General features: G+C 40.1%; 1 protein-coding gene across 1 annotated transcript; it reads left to right on the top strand.

Moving 5' to 3' along the window:
- Positions 1-1,120: 1,120 nt before the first annotated feature.
- On the top strand, positions 1,121-11,259 carry LOC148515282 (uncharacterized). Its single transcript, XM_088480265.1, has 4 exons — positions 1,121-1,147; positions 3,633-3,664; positions 6,107-6,155; positions 10,211-11,259. Exons 3-4 carry the CDS (start codon positions 6,110-6,112, stop codon positions 10,582-10,584), a joined length of 420 nt encoding a protein of 139 aa, XP_088336391.1. The 5' UTR covers positions 1,121-1,147; positions 3,633-3,664; positions 6,107-6,109; the 3' UTR covers positions 10,585-11,259.
- Positions 11,260-12,326: the final 1,067 nt, after the last annotated feature.

Below are 12,326 nucleotides of genomic sequence, written 5' to 3'. Positions count from 1 at the left end.
TATCAATATTAAAACACAGCCTGCAAAATGTCATTTGGAAGCTGATTGGTTAGTACTTTATCTCTCACAATTTTATCTCCCTCCCAGCTTTGATACATAGGCCCCTTATTCTTCTTGAAGATATGCTCAAAGTTGTTGCCATAATACTTTTAAACTCTGTGCATCATCTCTCGTTGCTATTCATTAAGTGTGATAATACTCAGACAGTACAATCATTTGGAGTAATGACCTTGTAGCAAGTGTGGACATTACATCTTTCGGGCTGAGTAGTCTGCCTTGCTGGCAGGATTTTGAATGCACAGCTCAAATAGCTTTTTATGATGATGGTATAAAAGCCACTGGCATAGTGAGATGATGCAAATGTGGTGGTAAAGTTGTATACAGGATAAACACAATGTTAGAAGACAACAGAGGAGTCACCTTATAGTATGGAAACCATTGGATATGCTCAACTAACACAGCTAGGCCATTAGTCAGAATAAATCTGTAAACGCTGGATATGATACAATGTAATGTAATGTAATTCATATAGCATAGCGAAACCTGAGTACAAGGCCATTTCACTTGTTATGATTAATTTGAATGAAAAATAATAAAAAAAAATGTGCAACAACTTTTAATGAGATTTTGCTAGATTTACAAAGTGGCAGGTTTGCCATGGAAATTTAAAACAGCAGTGATATTAAGTGCAAAGAGGTTCTTGTTTTTTACTTAATATTATTACCTCTTTAAATTTCCTGATTAAACCTGCCAAGAAGCAAGCCACCATCATCCATATTCTGATCTAGGTCAGATCACTTGGCAAGATACATTTTTATTAAACATAAATGTTACATTTTGTATATTTCTTAAAAAAATAGTTTCAGAAACTGTGAGTGGAGTTACTGGAGGTGGAGCTATAGAAAAACTAATTTGTATAGATATATAATATACATACATATTTTAAATATTAAATATACATATATATATATTTTTATATATAGAAAAGAAGGCCCTCAAACGGGCCTTTAAAATAAATCTTACCTTAAGCAAAATACATTTTGGCCCAGGACATTACGTCAAAGTTAATGATTGAAACATGATTTAACATAATATTCTTTTCTTGCATTAACACATGTAACTTTCTTTTCCAGGATACAACCTACAGGTATGTAAATGATGAGTTATCTTTTCATTTATCTTAGTTTTACAATTTATGTTAACAAAATCTACTTGACAAAAAATAAGTATAAATTGAATCTGGAAATGATTAGGAATATATTTACTAAAGTGTGATTTTGTCAAAACACATACTTTTTGTATTACGTGAGATCTACCAAAGGCCAAACAGAAAATCAAACCAAATTTATTGAAACCACCACACTGGTTTTTACACTTGGAGATAATCTAAACCACAACAGTTTTCCCTATTCCAGATATGTCTATAAATGTTAATGAGTCCCTATCTCCATGTGATACTTAGTTATAGTCTTACAGAAGACCACGTCAAAACTGTAGCAATGGGAATTTGCAAACCAGCTTACATCCTAATGACTAGTTCTTTGTGTAAATTTAATTTTGGTTGAACACGCTCCTTAAGATTAATATAAACACAACTATGTCTGTATGTCTTTCAGCTAAACAAATAGCTACAATCACTAAACATTTGAACACAAACCAACATAAAACACAGATTACTATGCAAAGGCTTTTAGAAAAGCAACAACAACAAAAAATGACACACACTCCCAATAAAACCCTGGCATGGTAAGGTGATACTGATTTTGCAAAGCAGCTTTGGCAGTTATACAGTATAACAGTCAAGATAAAGGAGATCATAAACCATTATGGTAATAGGGAAGAAAAGTGTGATAGAGCTGTATGTCCATAAACTGCAAAATGTTGATGATATTTATCAGATAGTGCAACTAGGTGGGAGTTGTGGGGGTCCATGGCGCTGTGATTGCTTCATTGTACTCCCTCTCCACACAGTACAAAGCCACACCGTCTCCCCCTCCCCAAAACTTAGGAGCCTTCAGGACATTCAGGGAGAGTATTAAAGTATAAGAACTTCTAGTCCAGTCTTGATTAAATAAAATAATTACTTGGATTTATTTTTAAAAGGGGGTTACATCAGTACATACAATACATTCAATACATATCTAGCTAGCTACAGTGAAGCTTCAATCCTGAACTCTATCTGTGCATTGTCTTTTTATTCACTATCTCATCAATTATGCAGTGTAGAAACATTGACAAAAATCACAAAATATATATGATTTAAAAATAATGTCTTAAAGCTGAAGGCCTCTAATATCATAGCTTGAAGGTAAATGTCCAGGAGACGTTAAGGAAAGCCCACCATCAATAATTGATCTTGATAATGTCTATAGGTGGGATGGGTTTGAGCTAAAAGAGGGCGGGATGTATGAAGCATTGCATTTTGGATGTGATGCATTCCCGCCAATCATTGCATGCATACTGGCATTCAGTAACGCTGAATGCATGATGGTTTAAGCAAACAGCTCTCCCAATAAGAGTTGTCCTTTGCGGTGTGGAAACTTCCGAGTTTATGACCCAGGGGTTCCTCTGTGCATGCACGCTCGTCAGCCAGTGCATGTACGAGCCGCGGGGGATCTTGGGAGGGATCCTATTAGTTCCTATTAGGCTTCTATTAGGCCTATCGGCACCAAGCTCTGGAAATTTTTGCTTTCTGGAGCTTGGGGCATACGGGAAATGTAGTCAAACCTCCGAAATTTGTATTTTCGGAGGTTTGACTGCAGTTTTCTGCATAGTGTATCCGGCCCAAATGCCAAGTCTCTTTGGGCCTTTTTCCAAGTTATCTTGTGGTTGTGGTCTCCCATCTCATTTGGTCAGGTCTGCAACCTGTGGCTAAAACTCAGTACACTTGTAAATGTCATGTGCTTCTACTTTAGCCATCTTATGAGTAAATCCATTTCCTTATGAAGCGAGAACATTGGCTCACATCTGTTCATCTGTGGCCATAATATAATATCTCAGAATATATTTATTTTACTTCACACAAATGCCAATAAATATACTTTATTTTTCTTCACACCCTTATTATTAACTTATATTTAACTCATAATTATTATATAAGATCTCTATATAAATGCTATTGACGTATATCTTAGTTATCAGTACAAGCCTTGCATTTCTCTAATAATTACTAAAATATTCTTAAATCAAAACATCATACTTCTGCTTTTCGTCAGTATCTATATGTACGATCTGGTAAATAATTTAGCAGTGGCCATTTAAGAATTGAAAGCTCATTTATTTCTAAATAGTGCATTTTCTATAATTAAGCTTCTACTTTACTCTTATTAAACTCTCCTTAAACTCTTTATTCTAGCTTACATATAATTCAGTATCACTTATTAATACTTTTAGCCTTAGTTTATTCTATTTTATTTTGTATATCAGATATTGTTATCGCTTGATATCTGCTGTTCCTTAGAACTATAGGTTATTAACATGTGATCAAATATAATTATTCTCAAAGCATAAATATATGGAGAGGCAGCATTTAAGTACAGATGCATCATTTCTGTTTTATCAGTGTGAAATGTTATAAAAAGTTTATATTTATTTGATATGGAGCTTATGTCTATATATTTTTTTTCTTGTAGAAAAGAAAAAGGTTAAGAAAGATATTCTCTGGGTAAGTTCTGTCCTCCTTGCACATAGTCAGTGAATTAAAATGCTTTATCACAGGGATATTCAACATGCAGCCCTCCAGCTGCTGTGGGACTACACATCCCAGCATGCCCTGACAAAGTTTTAGCATGCCCTAATAGCAAAACTGTGGCAGGGTATGCTGGAAAGTGTAGTTCCACAGCAGGTGGAGAACCGCATGTTGAATAATCCTGCTTTATCATTTTCTGAAAGTCTGACCTTGACCATGGTGTTACATTACGACATAAATTTTTATTTTGCAACTAGTGCACCATGAAGTCTATGGGGTCAATCCAATTACCCACAAATGACTTGCTACTGTGAGTAAGAACGGCTGTATGCCACACTTACAGTACCTCTGGATCTGCACATGTACCAAAATCTCTAAAGACTAGTATGGCACATTCGTAACACAGAGTGTACACACAAAGATGCTTTTGCGATCGGTACGAACAGAATCAGAAATATAGGGAAAAGTGAAAAACAATCGTTATTACAACATGTAGTCTCCTTGCACATTTGGCCGCAAGTATGTATACAAGGGAAGGAGTTTGTATCGGCATATGCGTATGTTTAAAAAAATAATAATGAAATTGCTATGTAAATTGGAAGGATATAAGGTAAAATATATTGTACTGTTCCTCTATAGGGGCCTGATTCAAGGATGTACGTATAGCTGATGTTTACGCAGTTGAGTTGTCAGTAAACCATGTATGCATCTAACTCACACAGCTCTTGCGTCATGGTAATTGATAGTCAGTTTGGGGGCGGTAACGGGGAGTGGTGGGAAAGAACGCAGGCTAGTCACAACCTTTTCGGACATGTTACATCCTGTGACTGCGATCCCGTATGCAAAAAATATGGCTCTGGCATTTCAGTTCCCACGTTAATTCTGCAGGACCATAGGCTTACTCAAGGCTGCAACAGTCGAATGATCTGCAACCAATGCTGCATCTTTGTACACAGATGCTGCAACGTTTTACGCAGATACTTGGATTTGCAAAGCTACAGGTGGGCCTCTCAATACTGCTACTACAACTCATTGACAGACTACTATAGCGCTTCCGATCTCATACATAACAATGGAAGCAAACACCATTCAGCAGTGCAAATTCTATGGGATATAAGATTCAATAGGTCGACAGTGACAATGTCACTGTCAGCAGCGATATGCCGGCACTATGATGCCAACACAGGTAAAATGCTACTATAGTAAAGCATTTAAACTTTGTCATCAGTATAACTTGAAACATTACGGACTTCCAGTGTTGGAGCTATTGGCTCTATTTCCACCAGAAGTCTATATATGTTGACTTTTTAGTTTCTCCCTGTGTTTTTGCAAGTTTTCTCCAGATGCTCCGGGTGTCCTCTTGTACTCCAGAAACATACTAGGGAGCCTATTCATGATGTTAATTATCAGGTTCTGTTTCGGACCCCAATAATTAACATTCTAGCTCACCGCGAAATCCAGAGCAATTCAGCATTAGAGCCCGACGTACGGCGGAAGGACCCGGCGGAAGGACTCTTCGCAACACGGACCTCTGTCCCATATGGAAGGAGTGGGTTGCGATCCACAAGCGGGAGCATTTGCCATCTGAAGATGGCGAATGCTCCCGCACTAAAGCTCCAAAAATATTGTGTTTTCATCCTAGTGTGTGGGGACAGCGAGCCAATCCGCCAGAGGAAGGTACCTTCGTCATGAATGGCCCAAATACTTAATTTTTACAATTGCAGGTGAAAATGTTCATTTTCACCTGCTTTTGTAAAAAATAAGTGATGATGAATAGGCCCCTATATGTTAAAGTTTTGAGTGGTAGAGAATTTAGACTAGGACAGGGACCAAAGTGAATGATTAAATATTCTCTGTAAAGAGCACAATAGTATGTTGACACTTTATAGATAAAGTTCAATAATCATAATACTTTTTTTTCCAATACTTGGAAGTATTTGTTATTAGTCAGTGAAGGGAAATATTACCACTTAGTATACAGTAATGTAAATAAATTTGGCTTTGACAGGCATCCAATTCCTACATAATCTATGCTCATTACATTTCCCAATCAGTACAGGGGCCTATCCATTACACAACTTTGTGAACAATCTGACCAAAACCAGGAGGTTTTGGTCGCATTGTTCACAAAGTCGGGTAATGGATATCTGGCAAGGACCAGCGATGCGCGTGCACGCTGTTTGTGTCAGGTTCTGCATGTTCAGAGTTAGGAGGTCGGGCTACTGCACTGAATGACGTTCAGTGAACGCCGTTCAGTGCGGGCACCGCACTTTGGCGACCTGAAGGTCTGAATGCTAGACGTTCAGTCTTTCAGGTCACCTACTGGATAGGCCCCTTAAAAAAAACCATTGAACCATATTTTAAGAATTTGCACAAAGTAACATAATAATCACATCAGATAATTTACTTTCTCCACAGGAAATGACCAAGGTCAACACTGTATTTGATGGAGAAGCTCTAGACCCAGGTAAGTTTTACTGTCTGCTAAGTAAAAGGCTTTATAACAAAAATTAACATTCTAATAATATACAGTATGCGTATGTGTTTGTATTTAGAAATAGTGGTTGAAGTACCATACCACCACTTATCCTTCCCTAGTATTGACTTATCCTACTAATTTGATTCCAGCACTATGAAATTCCATTCACTTACATTTTCCATATAGCCAGAGACATAACCAGGAGTGATGGCGCCCGGGGCAAATAAAAAATAGTGCCCATTGAAAACTGTTCTTTTAGATGAATTCTTATAATAGTACAAAAAAACAGAAGCTGGAAACACAATCAGAGAAACACAACAGCAAGGCAAAACATCAATGCAGCAGCGATGAATACCACGGACACACACAACCTGTTGTGCAATGGAAATTTATTTTGAAGGGTCTAGCAGCTTTTTAGAGGTTTTTGGACCTCCAGAGGTCTTGTGGAGTCCATTCTGCGACAGGTCAGAGCTGTATTGCGTCACAGGGGTACCTACACAATTTTCTGCAGGTGGTTTTAATGTCATGGCTGATATATGCGTGTATGTTTCTCTTTATCGGTCATGGTGAGCGAATGGTATTAATGAAATTTAATGCTGGGTAGACACTTATATGTTGGTTCGGTCAGAAAACCAATCCGCCATCTGAGTGGCCATTTGGTAAGCTATACACACTTACCAATGCCAGCACCCCTGACGGATTCCGTCGCCTGTGATATCGTGCTGGGTACACTTAGTTTAATGTGTACCCAGCTTTACATCATAACAGGTACAACTGTTTCAAAGTGATGGATGTTTTTCTTACCTACTATTGGAAAGGAAGAGGTGAAAACTGAATGTATCATGCTATCTTTCACATTACTTCACCTTACTTAACATTTTCTTCTCTTCAGTCACAAAGTTTTAAATCATTTTATTCCTCCCAACTAATATCTCCATGGCTAATAATTTTAAAAATAAAATGCTAGTATTATAATGTATAACAGGTCCATTTGTATAGATGATAAGGATATTAGCGGTCATCTCAAACTTCCATTCTCTTTAGAAAGGCACGTCTTGTGACCTCATCCTTTATACTGTCATAGGACTCCCTGATGACTTCCAATGTTTAATGTTAATGAATGTGCATTTATGCAGTTGGAACAATGTAACTGCATTCTGCAGCATTTACGTTTTATTTATTTTCTTAATACATCTGCTTAAGATCACAGCTTTATTTCTATTTATTTATATTGGTGACCTTTATGGTCACATAGGAATTGCACATTCCTAAAAAGCTGCAGCTGTTCTTTAGATATATCCTATATCCAGGGCCGGCAACAGAAATCTCTGGGCCCCGTACACTGATGTCTCTGGGGGCCCCATGTTCTCACCACCCCCGATACCGCACATCCCTCCCCTGCATGTGTGATATGTGAAGCATGATAATGTTAACTGAAAGATATGCCAGACTTTAAATAATGTAAAAATACACTATGACTTACCACACTGTCTCTCTGACACTGACGATGCATGTGGTAGTTCTTGTCTGCCGTCCATTGCAAGGTCTTCTTGATAACAGTGCTGTGGATGCCTCAGGGGTAGAATGGATGGTATCTGCAGCCAGCCAGCCAGCCAGCCAGCCACAGTCCTCAGCCCCTCATCACCTTCCTCAGCCCAGAAGAGCCCCATCACCTTCCTCCGTCCCCAGCCCCCATCACTTTCCTCTGCAACATCACCATCCTCTGTACCTAGACCCCTTCACCTTCCTCCATCCACCGTCCCCTTCTCCTTCCTCTGCCCCCATCCCCCTTCACCTTCTGCCTCCAGCCCCCATCACTTTCTGCACCCAGTCCCATCACCTTCCACTGCCCCAGCCCTTGTCACCTTCTGCCCCAGCCCCTTCCTCTGCCCCCAGCCCCTGTCACTTTCTTCCCCCAGCCCCTTCACCTTCCTCTGCCCCAGCCACTATCACCTTCCTCTGCCCCCCTTTGCCTTCCTCCATCCCCAGCCCCCATTACCTTCCTCTGACCCCAGCACCTTTTTCTTATCCTCTATTCTTATACAGTGCCCCCAGTAGTGGTCCCCGCTATGCAGTGCCCCTTATACAGTGCCCCCAGTAGTGGTCTCCCCTATGCAGTGCTCCCAGTAGTGGTCCCCCTATGCAATTCTCCCAGTAGTGCCTCTTATACAGTGTCCCCAGTAGTGGTCCCCCCTATGCAGTGCCCCTTATACAGTGCCCCCAGTAGTGGTCCCCCTTATGCAGTGCCCCAGTAGTGGTCCCCCTTATGCAGTGCTCCCAGTAGTGCCCCTTTATATAGTGCCCCCAGTAGTGGTCCCCCCAAGCAGTGCCCCCCAGTAGTGCCCAAAGTATTAGTGGTCCCCCTATGCAGTGCCACCAGTAGTGGTCCCCCTATACAGTGCCCAGAGTAGTGGTCCCCCTATACAGTGCTCCCAGTAGTGGTCCCCCTATGCAGTGAGTAAGTAGTATGGAAGTGGTACGAGTGTACTACCTGGCACCGACAGTAGTGTTTGTTACTGTGTAGTGCAGTTTGCACTACACTGACTTGAAACCAGTGTCCTGGACAGCGGCGGCACCCCAGCATGTGCGCAGCCAGTCCGACGGGGCACAGGGCACATGCCGGACCCCCCTTGATACGCTACTGGTAAGCATGCAACAGGGCAGACGTGCGGTGACAGGCGGGACAGTGACTGACTGGCACAGTGACAGGTGTAGAAGCATATACCAGCCTTTTCTGAACAACTACCCCAACTGTGGATGTCGTACATTATCAATCGCTATCTGTGATAAAGTGAGATTTTCTCAGCTTTCGGAATTGATCTGACACTGCTGTCCCCTTCATAGCTCATGAGGACATGATAGTCGCAGGGAAGAAAACAGATATTAGCCCTTTTTTTGTCCAGAAAGACGGAAAAAGGGATCATCTCTGCCTTATAATTAGAGCCCTGAGAGAGGAGTCAAAGTGTTGAATTAACAGCAATACCAGAATACAGAATTGCCATGATCACCACTGTGTTTTTCTTTGTTTTGATGTGGGGATCAATAGACACAGCCTATGAAAACCTACTCCAAGAATTTTTAAATACATTATATAATGCAAAGCTCCCATCATTTAGACATGAAATTGGGACAAAATAAGCCTCGCCCTGGACTGCCCACATACACACAGAAACTCTCACTTCTAGGTCTGTGAATCGGGACTGTCCTTACATTGGGATGTATGTACTATAATTGCAAGTCAGTCATCTTACAGATGCAGAACAGCTGTATCTATCTCACTATAAAAAAACAAATCTACCTTCTGTTTGCCATATTTACCTGCTTAAAAATGTGTTGATGAGAAAAACAGCTCTACCTTTACTACAGTATATATAATATCTCACTATGCAAAATACTATAGCACTTCCACCTTACTATATAAAACAAATATGACCTATGTATAACATAATGCTATGTCATCTTATTATGTGTACTTTCTAAAGACTAATCCACCTTACAATGTATAACATAAACAGCCTCTTACTCCTTACTATGAAAACAGCTACAGCCTCTATGCAATTCTACAGCCACTTCCACACTACTACAGTATGTAAAACAACCATACCCTACACAAAGTATCTACAGCCACTTCCACACTACTATGTAAAACAACCACCCCCTACACAAAGTATCTACAGCCACTTCCACACTATTATGTAAAACAACCACCCAATACACAAAGTATCTACAGCCACTTCCACACTACTATGTAAAACAACCACACCCTACACAAAGTATCTACAGCCACTTCCACACTATTATGTAAAACAACCGCACCCTACACAAAGTATCTACAGCCACTTCCACACTACTATGTAAAACAACCGCACCCTACACAAAGTATCTACAGCCACTTCCACACTACTATGTAAAACAACCAAGCCCTACACAAAGTATCTACAGCTACTTCCACACTACTATGTAAAACAACCAAGCCCTACACAAAGTATCTACAGCTACTTCCACACTACTATATACTAAAACCTGCAATTGTTGTTATATAGTTACAGGTAGTATCTATGAATATAATTCAAAGTCTGGGGCCAGAAGATGGAAGGACACAAAGCAGCCAGTAAACCCAGAACCTGCATCTCAGAAAATGGCAGCAAGCCCCCACGAACAAACATCTACTCCGGTAACTTCAAGTGGTACCCCCAGCAAGAAGGAGAAGCTGCCCAGTAGTGCAAGCAAAGCAGTAGTGACGAATACTGCAAAACCTGTAACCCCGAAACCTGTAACCCCAAGCAGACTTCAAACCCCTGAAAAAACAACTGGCAATATGGAGTCTGAAAATAAAGGTCCTCCTAGCAGGTCTCCGCTCTCTCCAAGGCTCTCTCCAAAAGTATCTCCTAAACTGTCAAAAACTCCAGTCCCGTGAAATGAACATTTCATGAAGCAATATCTCTTAGTGCATTACTCAACATGGTAAATGCTGTCATGGACAACCACCATCGCTCCAGCTGCTGCTAAACTAAGATGACGGAATGAGCATTGCATGAGATATATGTCATACTCAACTGGGCTGCACATGGCGCTTTTCTGTTACTTGCCTATATAGGTATGGCACATTACCATGTTTTATTTTTACAAATATATGGGTCTGAATATATTTAAAATCAAGATGAATGGCATACATGTTTGTGTTAATTTTGCTGGTGACAAGCTGATTACCTATGGCCGGGGAATCGCTGCTGTGATTCATAGCTGCCCTGAGGAGGAAAGAGAATCCTGGGTTACCCTCCCAATTCGATCTGGGAGGGTAATTTATTGATGATGGAGCGACTGTAAACCCCTATCCACTACTTTGTGGTTAAATGCTTTTGACCTTATATAATATGTGAGTGCGATGTCAAAATAAATTTTGTTCTTTTTTTATTGGCAATATTGCACTATGTTCGCTTTTCCTTTTGCTTTTGAGTGATTAAGCATTACTATTGGGAATAAGAGCGTGGACTTTTCCTATTGCCTGAAGTATTCTTACTTAAACGCAAAAGGAATATCTTTAAAGAAACTGGAGATCCATTCTGATATAAATAAAGAATTAACTTTTAGATGTACGGACTGATTTCTGTTATTTATATGTATATGTATGAATGTGCCATTTGAGGGGATCTGTTCTTGTTTAATTTTATGTTGTATCAAGATAATAAATAATAAAGCAGTATAATAAGTGTGCTTACATCTATCCAATAGTTTAATTTTCCTATCCAGCCAGTCACTTCATATCATAGAGGAAAGCATTGCCCAATATAATCAACGTCATATTGACATAAGCATCAGTGGAAGTTTCCTGGTAGGCCGGTCACCCCCCATGACATTATTGGGACGCTTAGCGCATTTTTTTTATTATTTATTTTCTTTAACTTTTATTTCAAGCTAATTTGTGCCAGTGTGATCTATTACAGTATATGCTGTGTATCAGCACCATTGTGAAATAAGGGGTAAACTGTCCAACCTAATCAGAGTGATCTGGCACAACCGTATTCCTTACCTTCATTGTAGTGCTCCAATAGTAATAAGTATAATGTATAACTGCCTAATAGTGTTGAATTTGTGTTTATCAGTTAGCCTAGTTGCAAGTTTCAAGCAAAGATATACAGTAAGTGTAATGTCCATCGAGGCATACTTAGCTACTCTCCCGGAAGTTGCGGGAGGCTCCTGAATTTTCGGAGAACCCCCCCCGCACCCCCGGAAGAGTATTGCCCACTTCCTAGTGAAGATAATTTCCGGGAATCACGTCACAAATGCTGTTAATCGTGACTCTATAATGGCGGGTTTGGGACTAAATGACATGTAAAAGTGGAGCCTAATGACGTAGGAACCCGGCCCCGCCCCCCAAAGTGGCCAGCTGTGTCTGCTCTCCGGGTATCTGCCGGGGAGCAGATAATAAAAGTTGGTAAGTATGATAGAGGGGTGGTGCTATTGCTGTGATGTAGGAGTAGCAGTGGTATTCTTGTAGTGTGGGGATGATATTGCTAGAGTGTTGTGTTTGGAAAGGGTATTGATGTACAATGTATTATGTATAGGCATAACTATCAGTGTAATGTTTGGGTCATTAGGGGAAATAGATCTATTTGCTAAATGTGAATTCTACTTGTCACGACCAGGGTTTCCCGGCAT

Source organism: Taudactylus pleione, unplaced genomic scaffold (assembly GCF_031769625.1).
Source record: "Taudactylus pleione unplaced genomic scaffold, aTauple2 ptg000251l, whole genome shotgun sequence".
Lineage (NCBI taxonomy): Eukaryota > Metazoa > Chordata > Amphibia > Anura > Myobatrachidae > Taudactylus > Taudactylus pleione.
This window is presented reverse-complemented; position numbering and strand designations above follow the sequence as displayed.